The 17084-nt window shown below is 48.2% G+C and overlaps 1 protein-coding gene across 1 annotated transcript in view; it reads right to left on the bottom strand.

Moving 5' to 3' along the window:
- Nucleotides 1-84: 84 nt before the first annotated feature.
- LOC142922625 (proto-oncogene tyrosine-protein kinase receptor Ret-like) overlaps nucleotides 85-17084 on the bottom strand; it is a 65308-nt gene continuing 48308 nt past the window's right edge. Inside the window, exons 6-8 of the mRNA XM_076063447.1 lie at nucleotides 7574-7711; nucleotides 3242-3341; nucleotides 85-484 (exon numbers count right to left, since the gene is read on the bottom strand). Of these exons, the coding sequence (XP_075919562.1) occupies nucleotides 314-484; nucleotides 3242-3341; nucleotides 7574-7711 (409 nt within the window). The 3' untranslated portion in view covers nucleotides 85-313. The remainder of the gene's footprint in view (nucleotides 485-3241; nucleotides 3342-7573; nucleotides 7712-17084) is intronic.

Below are 17084 nucleotides of genomic sequence, written 5' to 3'. Positions count from 1 at the left end.
TCCCATAATATGAACATCAATAGGTTGGTATATCTTAGATTACACAGCATTACTATTTTACTAATTATATACTGTGTGTGTGTGTCTGTGTGTGTGTGTCTGTGTGTGTGTCTGTGTGTGTGTCTGTGTGTGTGTGTGTCTGTGTGTGTCTGTGTCTGTGTGTGTCTGTGTGTGTGTGTCTGTGTGTGTGTCTGTGTGTGTCTGTGTGTGTGTGTGTATCTGTGTGTGTGTCTGTGTGTGTGTCTGTGTGTGTCTGTGTGTGTGTCTGTGTGTGTCTGTGTGTGTGTGTCTGTGTGTGTGTCTGTGTGTAGACTCACACACACCCGTACAACATATTCTCGGCAAACAGAGTTTGCTGCTGCTGTTGATTCTGCTGCTGCTGATGCTGCTGTTGATTCTGCTGATCCTGATGCTGCTGCTGTTGATGCTGCTGCTGATGCTGCTGCTGATGCTGAGTGGACTTAGAGTCAAGGTCCAGATACTCCTGGCGAAGAGCAAACCACGTGGGGAAAAGGTGAGTGGGTGAGTGAGTGAGTGGGTGAGTGGGTGAGTGAGTGGGTGGGTGAGTGGGTGAGTGAGTGGGTGAGTGAGTGGGTGGGTGGGTGGGTGAGTGGGTGGGTGAGTGGGTGAGTGGGTGGGTGAGTGGGTGAGTGGGTGAGTGAGTGAGTGAGTGGGTGAGTGAGTGAGTGGGTGGGTGGGTGAGTGAGTGGGTGGGTGAGTGGGTGAGTGGGTGGGTGAGTGGGTGAGTGAGTGAGTGGGTGGGTGAGTGAATGAGTGGGTGAGTGAGTGGGTGAGTGAGTGGGTGAGTGAGTGAGTGGGTGAGTGGGTGGGTGAGTGGGTGGGTGAGTGAGTGGGTGAGTGAGTGGGTGAGTGAGTGGGTGAGTGAGTGGGTGGGTGAGTGGGTGAGTGGGTGGGTGAGTGGGTGGGTGAGTGGGTGAGTGAGTGGGTGGGTGAGTGGGTGAGTGGGTGAGTGAGTGAGTGGGTGGGTGAGTGGGTGAGTGAGTGAGTGGGTGAGTGGGTGAGTGAGTGGGTGGGTGAGTGGGTGAGTGGGTGGGTGGGTGGGTGAGTGGGTGAGTGAGTGAGTGGGTGGGTGGGTGAGTGAGTGGGTGGGTGAGTGGGTGGGTGAGTGAGTGAGTGAGTGGGTGAGTGGAGTGAGTGAGTGAGTGGGTGAGTGAGTGAGTGGGTGAGTGAGTGAGTGGGTGAGTGAGTGAGTGGGTGAGTGAGTGGGTGAGTGAGTGAGTGGGTGGGTGGGTGAGTGAGTGAGTGGGTGAGTGGGTGAGTGAGTGAGTGGGTGGGTGAGTGGGTGAGTTGGTGGGTGAGTGGGTGAGTGAGTGGGTGAGTGAGTGGGTGAGTGAGTGGGTGAGTGGGTGAGTGAGTGGGTGGGTGAGTGGGTGAGTGGGTGGGTGGGTGGGTGAGTGGGTGAGTGAGTGAGTGGGTGGGTGGGTGGGTGAGTGAGTGGGTGGGTGAGTGGGTGGGTGAGTGAGTGAGTGAGTGGGTGAGTGGGTGAGTGAGTGAGTGAGTGGGTGAGTGAGTGAGTGGGTGAGTGAGTGAGTGGGTGAGTGAGTGAGTGGGTGAGTGAGTGGGTGAGTGAGTGAGTGGGTGGGTGGGTGAGTGAGTGGGTGGGTGAGTGGGTGAGTGAGTGAGTGAGTGGGTGAGTGGGTGGGTGAGTGGGTGAGTGGGTGAGTGGGTGAGTGAGTGAGTGGGTGGGTGAGTGAGTGAGTGAGTGGGTGAGTGAGTGAGTGAGTGGGTCAGTGGGTGGGTGAGTGAGTGAGTGAGTGGGTGGATGAGTGGGTGGATGGGTGAGTGAGTGGGTGGATGAGTGGGTGGGTGGGTGAGTGAGTGGGTGAGTGAGTGGGTGGGTGAGTGAGTGGGTGGATGAGTGGGTGAGTGAGTGAGTGGGTGAGTGAGTGAGTGGGTGGGTGAGTGGTAGTGAGAATAGAGATGGTGTCGTGATCGTGTAGTGATGGTGGTGATGGTGGTGATGGTGATGGTGGTGATGGTGGTGATGGTGGTGATGGTGGTGATGATAGTGATGATGGTAGTGATGGTGATGGTGGTGATGGTGGTGATGGTGGTGGTGATGGTGATTATGGTGGTGGTGATGGTGATGATGGTAGTGATGGTAGTGATAGTGATAGTGATGGTAGTGATGGTGATGGCAGTGATGGTGATGGCAGTGATGGTAGTGATGTTAGTGATGGTGATAGTGATGGTGGTAGTGATGGTGATAGTGATAGTGATGGTAGTGATGTTAGTGATGGTGATAGTGATGGTAGTGATAGTGATGGTAGTGATGCTAGTGATGGTGATAGTGGTGGTGGTGATGGTGGTAGTGATGTTAGTGGTAGTAGTGATAGTGATGGTAGTGATGGTGGTAGTGATAGTGATGGTGATAGTGATGGTGGTGATAGTGATGGTAGTGATGATAGTAGTGATGGTGATAGTGATAGTAGTGATGGTGATGCTAGTGATGGTGATAGTAGTGATGTTAGTGATGGTGGTGATGGTAGTGATGGTAGTGATAGTGATGATAGTGATGGTGGTGATGATGGTAGTGATGGTGGTGGTGGTGGTGATGGTGGTGGTGGTGATGGTGGTGATGGTGATGGTGGTGAAGGTAGTGATGGTAGTGATAGTGATCGTAGTGATGTTAGTGGTAGTAGTGATAGTGATGGTAGTGATGGTGGTGGTAGTGATAGTGGTAGTGATGGTGGTGGTGGTAGTGATGGTAGTGATGGTGGTAGTGATGCTAGTGATGGTGATGGTGTTGATGGTGGTAGTGATGTTAGTGGTAGTAGTGATAGTGATGGTAGTGATGGTGGTGGTGGTAGTGGTAGTGATGGTGGTGGTGGTGGTAGTGATGGTAGTGATGGTGGTAGTGATGCTAGTGATGGTGGTGGTGATGGTGGTAGTGATATTAGTGGTAGTAGTGATAGTGATGGTAGTGATGGTGGTGGTGGTAGTGATAGTGGTAGTGATGGTGGTGGTGGTAGTGATGGTAGTGATGGTGGTGGTGGTGATGGTGGTAGTGATGTTAGTGGTAGTAGTGATAGTGATGGTAGTGATGGTGGTGGTGGTAGTGATAGTGGTAGTGATGGTGGTGGTGGTAGTGATGGTAGTGATGGTGGTAGTGATGCTAGTGATGGTGGTGGTGGTGATGGTGGTAGTGATGTTAGTGGTAGTAGTGATAGTGATGGTAGTGATGGTGGTGGTAGTGATGGTAGTGATGATAATTACTCACAGTGCCCTGAGTCACTACAGACTGGGTGAGGGATGATAATTCGGTGAACGTTGGACGCTGGGAAGGATCCCAAGCCCAGCAGCTCAGCATCGCAGCATAACTACACAGAGACACACAGAGACACAGAGACACACAGAGACACACACAGAGACACACAGAGACACACAAAGACACACAGAGACTCACAGAGACACACAGAGACTCACAGAGACTCACAGAGACACAGAGACTCACACACAGAGACTCACAGACACACACAGACACACACAGACTCACAGAGACTCACACAGACACACAGAGACTCACAGAGACTCACAGAGACACACACAGACACACAGAGACTCACAGAGACTCACAGAGACTCACAGACTCACAGACACACACAGAGACTCACAGAGACACAAAGAGACTCACAGACTCACAGAGACTCACAGAGACTCACACAGACACACAGACAGAGACACACAGAGAGACTCACAAAGTGTCGCTGGTTGAGTCTGGTTGTCCTAGTCTGTACCCAGACTTGAGCAGGGGGTAGAGACTCTCACAGAGACTCACAGAGACTCACACAGAGACTCACACAGAGACTCACACAGAGACTCACTCAGAGACTCACAGAGACTCTCAAAGACTCACAGACACACAGACAGACTCTCACAGAGACTCACAGAGACGTACAGAGACTCACACAGAGACTCACAATGCATCGCTGGTTGAGTCTGGTTGTCCTAGTCTGTACCCAGACTTGAGCAGGGGGTAAAGACTCTCACAGAGACTCACAGAGACTCACAGAGACTCACACAGAGACTCACACAGAGACTCTCAGAGACTCACAGACACACAGACACACTCACACAGACACTCACAATGCATCGCTGGTTGAGTCTGGTTGTCCTAGTCTGTACCCAGACTTGAGCAGGGGGTAGAGACTCTCAGAGAGACTCACAGAGACTCAGAGACTCACACAGAGACACACACAGAGACTCAAACAGACACAAAGAGACTTACAGAGACTCACAGAGACACACAGAGACACACACAGAGACTCACACAGAGACACACAGAGACTCTCAGAGACTCACAGACACAGAGAGATTCACAGAGACTCACAGACACACAGACACTCACACACAGACACTCACAAAGTGTCGCTGGTTGAGTCTGGTTGTCCTAGTCTGTACCCAGACTTGAGCAGGGGGTAGAGACTCACAGAGACTCATAGAGACTCACACAGAGACTCACACAGAGACACAGAGAGACTCACAGAGACTAACAGACACACAGAGACTCACAGACACACAGACAGAGACACACACACAGACTCACAGACTCACAGAGACTCACAGAGACTCACAGAGACTCACACAGAGACACAGAGACTCACAGAGACTCACAGAGACTCACACAGAGACACAGAGACACACAGAGACTCACAGAGACTCACACAGAGACACAGAGACACACAGAGACTCACAGAGACAGAGACTCACACCGAGACTCACAGACACACAGAGACTCACACAGAGACACACAGAGAGACTCACAGAGACACACAGAGACTCACAGACACACACAGACTCACAGAGACTCACAGAGACTCACAGACACACACAGAGACTAACACACACACAGAAAGACTCACAATGTGTCGCTGGTTGAGTCTGGTTGTCCTAGTCTGTACCCAGACTTGAGCAGGGGGTAGAGACTCACAGAGACTCACAGAGACTCACAGAGACTCACAGAGACTCACAGACTCACAGAGACACACAGAGAGACTCACAGAGACACACAGAGACTCACACAGAGACTCACAGAGACTCACACAGAGACACACAGAGACTCACAGAGACACACAGAGACACACAGAGACTCACAGAGACACACAGACACACAGAGACTCACAGAGACACACAGACACACAGAGACTCACAGAGACACACAGACACACAGAGACTCACAGAGACTCACAGAGACTCACAGAGACTCACACAGAGACTCACAGAGACTCACAGACTCACAGAGACTCACACAGACACACAGAGACTCACAGAGACTCACAGAGACTCACACAGAGACTCACAGAGACTCACAGACTCACAGAAACTCACACAGACACACAGACACACTCACAGACACTCACAATGCATCGCTGGTTGAGTCTGGTTGTCCTAGTCTGTACCCAGACTTGAGCAGGGGGTAGAGACTCACAGAGACTCACAGAGACTCACAGAGACTCACAGACACACAGAGACTCACAGAGACACACAGAGATACACAGAGACTCACAGACACACAGAGACTCACAGACATACAGAGACTCACAGAGACACACAGAGACACACACAGAGACTCACAGAGACTCACAGAGACTCACAGAGACTCACACAGACTCACAGAGACTCACAGAGACACACAGAGACACACAGAGACTCACAGAGACACACAGACACACAGAGACTCACAGAGACTCACAGAGACTCACAGAGACTCACACAGAGACTCACAGAGACTCACAGACTCACAGAGACTCACAGACTCACAGAGACTCACACAGACACACAGAGACTCACAGAGACTCACAGAGACTCACAGAGACTCACACAGAGACTCACAGAGACTCACAGACTCACAGAGACTCACACAGACACACAGACACACTCACAGACACTCACAATGCATCGCTGGTTGAGTCTGGTTGTCCTAGTCTGTACCCAGACTTGAGCAGGGGGTAGAGACTCACAGAGATTCACAGAGACTCACAGAGACTCACAGACACACAGAGACTCACAGAGACACACAGAGATACACAGAGACTCACAGACACACAGAGACTCACAGACATACAGAGACTCACAGAGACACACAAAGACACACACAGAGACTCACAGAGACTCACAGAGACACACACAGACTCACAGAGACTCACAGAGACACACAGAGATACACAGAGACTCACAGACACACAGAGACTCACAGACATACAGAGACTCACAGAGACACACAAAGACACACACAGAGACTCACAGAGACTCACAGAGACTCACAGAGACACACACAGACTCACAGAGACTCACAGAGACACACAGAGACTCAAAGACTCACAGAGACTCACAGACACACACAGAGACTCTCAGACAGAGAGACTCACACAGACACACACAGACTCACAGAGACTCACAGACACACACACTCACACAGAGACTCACAGAGACACACAGAGACTCACAGACACACAGAGACACATAGACTCACACAGAGACACACAGAGACTCACAATGCATCGCTGGTTGAGTCTGGTTGTCCTAGTCTGTAGCCAGACTTGAGCAGGGGGTAGAGACTCTCAGAGAGACTCACAGACACACACAGAGACACAGAGACTCACAGACACACACAGAGACACAGAGACTCACACAGAGACTCACAGATACACAGAGACTCACAGAGACACTCACAATGCATCGCTGGTTGAGTCTGGTTGTCCTAGTCTGTAGCCAGACTTGAGCAGGGGGTAGAGACTCACAGAGATTCACAGACACACACAGAGACACAGAGACTCACAGACACACACAGAGACACAGAGACTCACAGACACACTCAGACACACTCAGACACACAGAGACTCACAGAGACACAAAGAGACTCACAGAGACTCACAATGCATCGCTGGTTGAGTCTGGTTGTCCAAGTCTGTACCCAGACTTGAGCAGGGGGTAGAGACTCTCACAGAGACTCACAGAGACTCACACAGAGACTCACAGAGACTCACAGAGACTCACAGAGACACACAGAGACTCACAGAGACTCACAGATACACAGAGACTCACAGAGACACTCACAATGCATCGCTGGTTGAGTCTGGTTGTCCTAGTCTGTAGCCAGACTTGAGCAGGGGGTAGAGACACTCACAGAGACTCACAGACTCACACAGAGACACAGAGAGACTCACAGACACACAGAGACTCTCACAGAGACTCACAGACTCACACAGAGACTCACAGAGACACACAGAGACTCAAAGACTCACAGAGACTCACACAGAGACTCACAGAGACTCACAGATACACAGAGACTCACAGAGACACTCACAATGTATCGCTGGTTGAGTCTGGTTGTCCTAGTCTGTACCCAGACTTGAGCAGGGGGTAGAGACTCTCAGAGAGACTCACAGACACACACAGACACACAGAGACTCACAGAGACACACAGAGACACAGAGACACAAAGACACTCACAGAGACTCACAGACTCACACAGAGACTCACAGAGACTCACAGAGACACACAGAGACTCACAGACACACAGAGACTCACAGACACTCACAGAAAGACTCACAATGTATCGCTGGTTGAGTCTGGTTGTCCAAGTCTGTACCCAGACTTGAGCAGGGGGTATAGGCTCTCTGGGGGTACCCCGGGGTACGGCGATGCCCCCAGCGATGCCATCTCCCACAGCAGGACGCCGAACGACCAGCTACAATCAGCACCATCACACACAGAGAGAGAGACACACAGTGAGAGACACACAGTGAGAGAAACACAGAGAGACAGAGGGACAGAGACACACAGAGAGACACAGTGAGAGACACACAGAGAGAGAGACACACAGAGAGACAGAGGGACAGAGACACACAGAGAGACACAGTGAGAGACACACAGAGAGAGACAGAGAGAGACACAGAGTGACACACAGAGACACAGAGAGAGAGACTCAGGAGGACGCCGAACCAGCTACAATCAGCACCATCACACACACAGACACAGAGACACACAGAGAGAGACACACAGTGAGAGAAACACAGAGAGACACACAGAGACACACAGAGAGACGGAGAGACACATAGACACACAGTAAGAGACACAGTGAGAGACACACAGAGAGACAGAGACTTAGGAGGACGCCGAACGACCATCTACAATCAGCACCATCACACACAGACAGAGAGAGACACAGAGAGACACAGTGAGAGACACACAGAGAGAGACACAGAGAGACACACAGAGAGAGAGACACACAGAGACACACAGTGAGAGACACACAGAGAGAGACAGAGACACACAGTGAGAGACACACAGAGACACAGAGAGAGACACAGAGAGAGAGAGAAACACAGAGACAGAGAGACACACAGAGAGACACACAGAGACACAGGACGCCGAACGACCAGCTACAATCAGCACCATCACACACACAGAGACACAGAGACACACAGTGAGAGACACAGAGAGAGAGAGAGAGACACACAGTGAGAGGCAGAGAGAGTCACACAGAGACACACAGAGACACACAGAGACACAGAGACACACAGTGAGAGACACACAGAGACACAGAATGACACACAGAGACACAGAGAGAGAGACACAGGAGGACGCCGAACGACCAGCTACAATCAGCACCATCACACACAGAGTCACACAGAGACACACAGAGACACACAGAGACACAGAGAGACACAGAGACACACAGTGAGAGACACACAGAGACACAGAGAGAGACACACAGTGAGAGACACAGAGACACAGAGACACACAGAGACACAGAGAGACACAGAGAGAGACACACAGTGAGAGAAACACAGAGAGACACACAGAGACACACAGAGAGACGGAGAGACACATAGACACACAGTGAGAGACACAGTGAGAGACACACAGAGAGACAGAGACTTAGGAGGACGCCGAACGACCATCTACAATCAGCACCATCACACACAGACAGAGAGAGACACAGAGAGACACAGTGAGAGACACACAGAGAGAGACACAGAGAGACACACAGAGAGACACACAGAGAGAGACACACAGAGACACACAGTGAGAGACACACAGAGAGAGACAGAGACACACAGTGAGAGACACACAGAGACACAGAGAGAGACACAGAGAGAGAGAGAAACACAGAGACAGAGAGACACACAGAGAGACACACAGAGACACAGGACGCCGAACGACCAGCTACAATCAGCACCATCACACACACAGAGACACAGAGACACACAGTGAGAGACACAGAGAGAGAGAGAGACACACAGTGAGAGGCAGAGAGAGTCACACAGAGACACACAGAGACACACAGAGACACAGAGACACACAGTGAGAGACACACAGAGACACAGAATGACACACAGAGACACAGAGAGAGAGACACAGGAGGACGCCGAACGACCAGCTACAATCAGCACCATCACACACAGAGTCACACAGAGACACACAGAGACACACAGAGACACAGAGAGACACAGAGACACACAGTGAGAGACACACAGAGACACAGAGAGAGAGAAACACAGAGACAGAGAGAGACACAGAGAGAGACACAGAGACTCAGGAGGATGCTGAACGACCAGCTACAATCAGCACCATCACACACAGAGAGACACAGAGACACACAGAGAGACACACAGAGAGAGACACAGAGAGACACAGAGACACACAGAGAGACACACAGAGAGAGACACACAGAGAGAGACACAGAGACAGAGAGAGAGAGACACACAGAGAGAGACACAGAGACAGAGAGACAGAGAGAGACACAGACAGAGAGAGACACAGACAGAGAGACACAGAGAGAGACACAGAGAGAGACACACAGAGAGAGAGAGACACAGAGACAGAAAGACACACAGAGACTCAGGAGGATGCCGAACGACCAGCTACAATCAGCACCATCACACACAGAGACACACAGAGACACACAGTGAGAGACATGGAGACAGAGAGACACACAGAGAGAGACAGAGAGAGTCACACAGAGACACACAGAGACACACAGAGACACAGAGAGACACACAGAGAGACACACAGAGACACAGGACGCCGAACGACCAGCTACAATCAGCACCGTCACACACAGAGACACAGAGACACACAGTGAGAGACACACAGTGAGAGACACAGAGACACAGAGACACACAGAGACACAGAGAGACACAGTGAGAGACACACAGTGAGAGACACACAGAGACACAGAGAGACACACAGAGAGAGAAACACAGAGACAGAGAGAGACACACAGAGAGAGACACACAGAGAGACACAGAGAGAGACACACAGAGAGACAGGACGCCGAACGACCAGCTACAATCAGCACCATCACACACAGAGACAGATAGAGACACAGAGAGACACAGTGAGAGAGACACACAGAGACACACAGAGACACACAGAGACACAGAGACACACAGAGAGACACAGAGAGAGACACACAGAGAGACAGGACGCCGAACGACCAGCTACAATCAGCACCATCACACACAGAGACAGAGAGAGACACAGAGAGACACAGTGAGAGAGACACACAGAGACACACAGAGACACAGAGACACACAGAGACACAGAGAGACACAGAGACACAGAGTGCCACACAGAGAGAGAGAGACACAGGAGGACGCCGAACGACCAGCTACAATCAGCACCATCACACACAGAGTCACACAGAGACACACAGAGACACAGAGAGACACAGAGACACACAGAGACACACAGAGACACACAGTGAGAGACACACAGAGACACAGAGAGAGAGAAACACAGAGACAGAGAGAGACACAGAGAGAGACACAGACAGAGAGACACACACAGAGACACACACAGAGAGAGACACAGAGACACAGAGACACACAGAGACACACAGAGAGAGACACACAGAGAGAGACACAGAGAGAGAGACCGAGAGAGACAGAGAGACTCAGGAGGATGCCGAACGACCAGCTACAATCAGCACCATCACACACAGACAGAGAGACACAGAGAGACACACAGAGACACAGAGACACAGAGACACACAGAGACACAGAGAGAGAGACTCAGGAGGATGCCGAACGACCAGCTACAATCAGCACCATCACACACAGACAGAGAGACTGAGAGACACACCGTGAGAGACACAGAGAGAGACAGAGACACACAGAGAGAGACACACAGAGAGAGAGAGACACAGACAGAGAGACACACAGAGAGAGACACACAGAGAGAGACAGAGACACACAGAGAGAGACACACAGAGAGAGACAGAGAGACACAGAGAGAGACAGAGAGACACAGAGAGAGACACAGAGACACAGACAGAGAGACACAGAGAGACACACAGAGACACAGAGAGACACACAGAGAGACACAGACAGAGAGACACAGGAGGACGCCTAAGGACCAGCTACAATCAGCACCATCACACACAGACAGAGAGAGACACAGAGAGAGACACACAGAGAGAGACAGAGAGACACAGAGAGAGAGAAACACAGAGACAGAGAGAGACACACAGAGACACACACAGAGACACACACAGCGAGAGACACACAGACAGAGAGACACAGAGAGAGACACACACAGAGACACAGAGACACACAGAGAGAGACACACACAGAGACACAGAGAGACACACAGAGACACAGAGAGACTCACACAGAGACTCACACAGACACACAGAGACTCAAAGACTCACACACACAGAGAGACACACACAGAGACACAGAGAGAGACACAGACAGAGAGACACACAGAGAGAGAGAGAGACACAGACAGAGAGACACACAGAGAGAGACACACAGAGAGAGACAGAGACACACAGAGAGAGACACACAGAGAGAGACAGAGAGACACAGAGAGAGACAGAGAGACACAGAGAGAGACACACAGAGAGACACAGACAGAGAGACACAGGAGGACGCCTAAGGACCAGCTACAATCAGCACCATCACACACAGACAGAGAGAGACACAGAGAGAGACACACAGAGAGAGACACAGAGACAGAGAGAGACACACAGAGACACACACAGAGACACACACAGCGAGAGACACACAGACAGAGAGACACAGAGAGAGAGACACACAGAGAGACACAGAGACACACAGAGAGAGACACACACAGAGACACAGAGAGACACACAGAGACACAGAGACACAGAGAGACACACAGAGAGACACAGACAGAGAGACACAGGAGGACGCCTAAGGACCAGCTACAATCAGCACCATCACACACAGACAGAGAGACATGGAGACACACCATGAGAGACACAGAGAGAGACAGAGACACACAGAGAGAGACACAGAGAGAGAGAGAGACACAGACAGAGAGACACACAGAGAGAGACACACAGAGAGAGACAGAGACACACAGAGAGAGACACACAGAGAGAGACAGAGAGACACAGAGAGAGACAGACACAGACAGAGAGACACACAGAGAGAGACACACAGAGAGAGACAGAGACACACAGAGAGAGACACACAGAGAGAGACAAAGAGACACAGAGAGAGACAGAGAGAGACACAGAGACACAGACAGAGAGACACAGAGAGACACACAGAGACACAGAGAGAGACACACAGAGACACAGACAGAGAGACACACAGAGACACAGACAGAGAGACACAGGAGGATGCCGAACGACCAGCTACAATCAGCACCATCACACACAGACAGAGAGACATGGAGACAGAGAGAGACACAGAGAGACACAGAGACACAGAGAGAGACACACAGACAGAGAGACACAGAGAGAGAGACACACAGAGAGACACACAGAGACACACAGAGAGAGACACACACAGAGACACAGAGAGACACACAGAGACACAGAGAGACTCACACAGAGACTCACACAGACACACAGAGACTCAAAGACTCACACACACAGAGAGACACACACAGAGACACAGAGAGACACACAGAGACACAGAGACACAGAGAGACACACAGAGAGACACAGACAGAGAGACACAGGAGGACGCCTAAGGACCAGCTACAATCAGCACCATCACACACAGACAGAGAGACATGGAGACAGAGAGAGACACAGAGAGACACAGAGACACAGAGAGAGAGAGAAACACAGAGACAGAGAGAGACACACAGAGACACACACAGCGAGAGACACACAGAGAGAGAGACACAGAGAGAGAGACACACAGAGACACAGAGACACACAGAGAGAGACACACACAGAGACACAGAGAGACACACAGAGACACAGAGAGACACACAGAGAGACACAGACAGAGAGACACAGGAGGACGCCTAAGGACCAGCTACAATCAGCACCATCACACACAGACAGAGAGACATGGAGACAGAGAGAGACACAGAGAGACACAGAGACACACACAGTGTGTCTTTGTATAGTAGTGCTAGTTAGAGTGCTAGTGATAGTGGTAATTAGAGTGGTAGTTAGTGATAGTGGTAGTTAGTGGTAGTGATAGTTATAGTTATAGTGGTAGTTAGTGATAGTGGTAGTTAGTGGTAGTTAGAGTGGTAGTTAGAGTGGTAGTGATAGTGGTAGTTAGTGATAGTGGTAGTTAGTGATAGTGGTAGTTAGTGATAGTGGTAGTTAGTGATAGTGAAAGTTATAGTGGTAGTGGTAGTTAGTGATAGTGGTAGTTAGTGGTAGTGATAGTTATAATTATAGTGGTAGTGCTAGTTAGTGATAGTGGTAGTTAGTGCTAGTTAGTGGTATTTAGAGTGGTAGTGATAGTGGTAGTTAGTGATAGTGGTAGTTAGTGCTAGTGGTAGTTAGTGATAGTGGTAGTTAGTGGTAGTTAGTGGTAGTTAGTGATAGTGGTAGTTAGTGATAGTGGTAGTTAGAGTGGTAGTGATAGTGGTAGTTAGTGCTAGTTATATTGGTAGTGAAAGTGGTAGTTAGTGATAGTGGTAGTTAGTGCTAATAATATTGGTAGTGAGTGGTAGTTAGTGATAGTGGTAGTTAGTGATAGTGGTAGTTAGTGATAGTGGTAGTTAGTGCTAGTGGTAGTTAGTGCTAGTTAGTGGTAGTTAGAGTGGTAGTGATAGTGGTAGTTAGTGATAGTGGTAGTTAGTGCTAGTTATATTGGTAGTGATAGTGGTAGTTAGTGATAGTGGTAGTTAGTGCTAGTTATATTGGTAGTGATAGTGGTAGTTAGTGATAGTGCTAGTTAGTGGTAGTAGTAGTTAGTGATAGTGGTAGTTAGTGATAGTGGTAGTTAGTGATAGTGGTAGTTAGTGATAGTGGTAGTTAGTGCTAGTTAGTGGTAGTTAGAGTGGTAGTTAGTGATAGTGGTAGTTAGTGATAGTGGTAGTTAGTGGTAGTTAGAGTGGTAGTTAGTGATAGTGGTAGTTAGTGATAGTGGTAGTTAGTGATAGTGGTAGTTAGTGATAGTGGTAGTTAGTGGTAGTGATAGTGGTAGTGATAGTGGTAGTTAGTGATAGTGGTAGTTAGTGATAGTGGTAGTTAGTGATAGTGGTAGTTATATTGGTAGTGATAGTGGTAGTTAGTGATAGTGGTAGTTAGTGGTAGTTATATTGGTAGTGATAGTGGTAGTTAGTGATAGTGGTAGTTAGTGGTAGTGGTAGTTAGTGATAGTGGTAGTTAGTGATAGTGGTAGTTAGAGTGCTAGTTAGAGTGGTAGTGATAGTGGTAGTTAGTGATAGTGGTAGTTAGTGATAGTAGTAGTTAGTGATAGTGGTAGTTAGTGATAGTAGTAGTTAGTGATAGTGGTAGTTAGTGATAGTGGTAGTTAGTGCTAGTTAGTGGTAGTTAGTGATAGTAGTAGTTAGTGATAGTGGTAGTTAGAGTGCTAGTGATAGTGGTAGTTAGTGATAGTGGTAGTTAGTGATAGTGCTAGTTAGTGATAGTGCTAGTTAGTGATAGTGGTAGTTATATTGGTAGTGATAGTGGTAGTTAGTGCTAGTTAGAGTGCTAGTGATAGTGGTAGTTAGTGATAGTGGTAGTTAGTGATTGTGGTAGTTAGTGATAGTGGTAGTTAGTGCTAGTGGTAGTTAGTGATAGTGGTAGTTAGTGGTAGTTAGAGTGGTAGTGATAGTGGTAGTTAGTGATAGTGGTAGTTAGTGCTAGTTAGTGGTAGTTAGAGTGGTAGTGATAGTGGTAGTTAGTGATAGTTATATTGGTAGTGATAGTGGTAGTTAGAGTGGTAGTGATAGTGGTAGTTAGTGATAGTGGTAGTTAGTGCTAGTTAGTGGTAGTTAGAGTGGTAGTGATAGTGGTAGTTAGTGATAGTGGTAGTTAGTGCTAGTTATATTGGTAGTGATAGTGGTAGTGATAGTGGTAGTTAGTGCTAGTTATATTGGTAGTGATAGTGGTAGTTAGAGTGGTAGTTAGTGCTAGTTAGAGTGGTAGTTAGTGCTAGTGGTAGTTAGAGTGCTAGTGGTAGTTATAGTTATAGTGGTAGTTAGTGCTAGTGGTAGTTAGTGCTAGTTAGTGGTAGTTAGTGGTAGTGATAGTGGTAGTTAGTGATAGTGGTAGTTAGTGCTAGTTAGTGGTAGTTAGTGATAGTGAAAGTTATAGTGGTAGTGGTAGTTAGTGATAGTGGTAGTTAGTGCTAGTTAGTGGTAGTTAGAGTGGTAGTGATAGTGGTAGTTAGTGATAGTGGTAGTTAGTGGTAGTTAGAGTGGTAGTGATAGTGGTAGTTAGTGCTAGTTATATTGGTAGTGATAGTGGTATTTAGTGATAGTGGTAGTTAGTGGTAGTGGTAGTTAGTGCTAGTTATATTGGTAGTGGTAGTTAGTGATAGTGGTAGTTAGTGCTAGTTATATTGGTAGTGATAGTGGTAGTTAGTGGTAGTGGTAGTTAGTGGTAGTGGTAGTTAGTGATAGTGGTAGTTAGTGCTAGTGGTAGTTAGTGATAGTGGTAGTTAGTGCTAGTGGTAGTTAGTGATAGTGGTAGTTAGTGATAGTGGTAGTTAGTGATAGTGGTAGTTAGTGGTAGTGGTAGTTAGTGGTAGTGGTAGTTAGTGCTAGTGGTAGTTAGTGATAGTGGTAGTTAGTGATAGTGGTAGTTAGTGATAGTGGTAGTTAGTGATAGTGGTAGTTAGAGTGGTAGTGATAGTGGTAGTTAGTGATAGTGGTAGTTAGTGATAGTTAGAGTGGTAGTGATAGTGGTAGTTAGTGATAGTGGTAGTTAGTGATAGTTAGAGTGGTAGTGATAGTGGTAGTTAGTGATAGTGGTAGTTAGTGCTAGTTAGTGGTAGTTAGAGTGGTAGTGATAGTGGTAGTTAGTGATAGTTATATTGGTAGTGATAGTGGTAGTTAGAGTGGTAGTGATAGTGGTAGTTAGTGATAGTGGTAGTTAGTGCTAGTTAGTGGTAGTTAGAGTGGTAGTGATAGTGGTAGTTAGTGATAGTGGTAGTTAGTGATAGTGGTAGTTAGTGATAGTGGTAGTTAGAGTGCTAGTGATAGTGGTAGTTAGTGATAGTGGTAGTTAGTGATAGTTAAAGTGCTAGTGATAGTGGTAGTTAGTGATAGTGGTAGTTAGTGATAGTGGTAGTTAGTGCTAGTTAGTGGTAGTTAGAGTGGTAGTGATAGTGGTAGTTAGTGATAGTGGTAGTTAGTGATAGTGGTAGTTAGTGATAGTGGTAGTTAGTGATAGTGGTAGTGATAGTGGTAGTTAGTGCTAGTTATATTGGTAGTGATAGTGGTAGTTAGTGGTAGTGGTAGTTAGTGCTAGTTATATTGGTAGTGATAGTGGTAGTTAGTGATAGTGGTAGTTAGTGCTAGTTATATTGGTAGTGATAGTGGTAGTTAGTGGTAGTGGTAGTTAGTGGTAGTGGTAGTTAGTGGTAGTGGTAGTTAGTGCTAGTGTTAGTTAGTGCTAGTGGTGGTTAGTGATAGTGGTAGTTAGTGATAGTGGTAGTTAGTGATAGTGGTAGTTAGTGATAGTAGTAGTTAGAGTGGTAGTGATAGTGGTAGTTAGTGATAGTGGTAGTTAGTGATAGTTAGAGTGGTAGTGATAGTGGTAGTTAGTGATAGTTAGAGTGGTAGTGATAGTGGTAGTTAGTGATAGTGGTAGTTAGTGCTAGTTAGTGGTAGTTAGAGTGGTAGTGATAGTGGTAGTTAGTGATAGTTATATTGGT

The sequence above is a fragment of the Petromyzon marinus genome, unplaced genomic scaffold (assembly GCF_048934315.1).
Source record: "Petromyzon marinus isolate PM22_M1 ecotype Great Lakes invasive population unplaced genomic scaffold, UKy_Petmar_22M1.pri1.0 PM_Scaffold_122, whole genome shotgun sequence".
Classification (NCBI taxonomy): domain Eukaryota; kingdom Metazoa; phylum Chordata; class Hyperoartia; order Petromyzontiformes; family Petromyzontidae; genus Petromyzon; species Petromyzon marinus.
The sequence above is the reverse complement of the archived record's forward strand: the minus strand, read 5'-3'. Positions and strand labels throughout refer to the sequence as shown.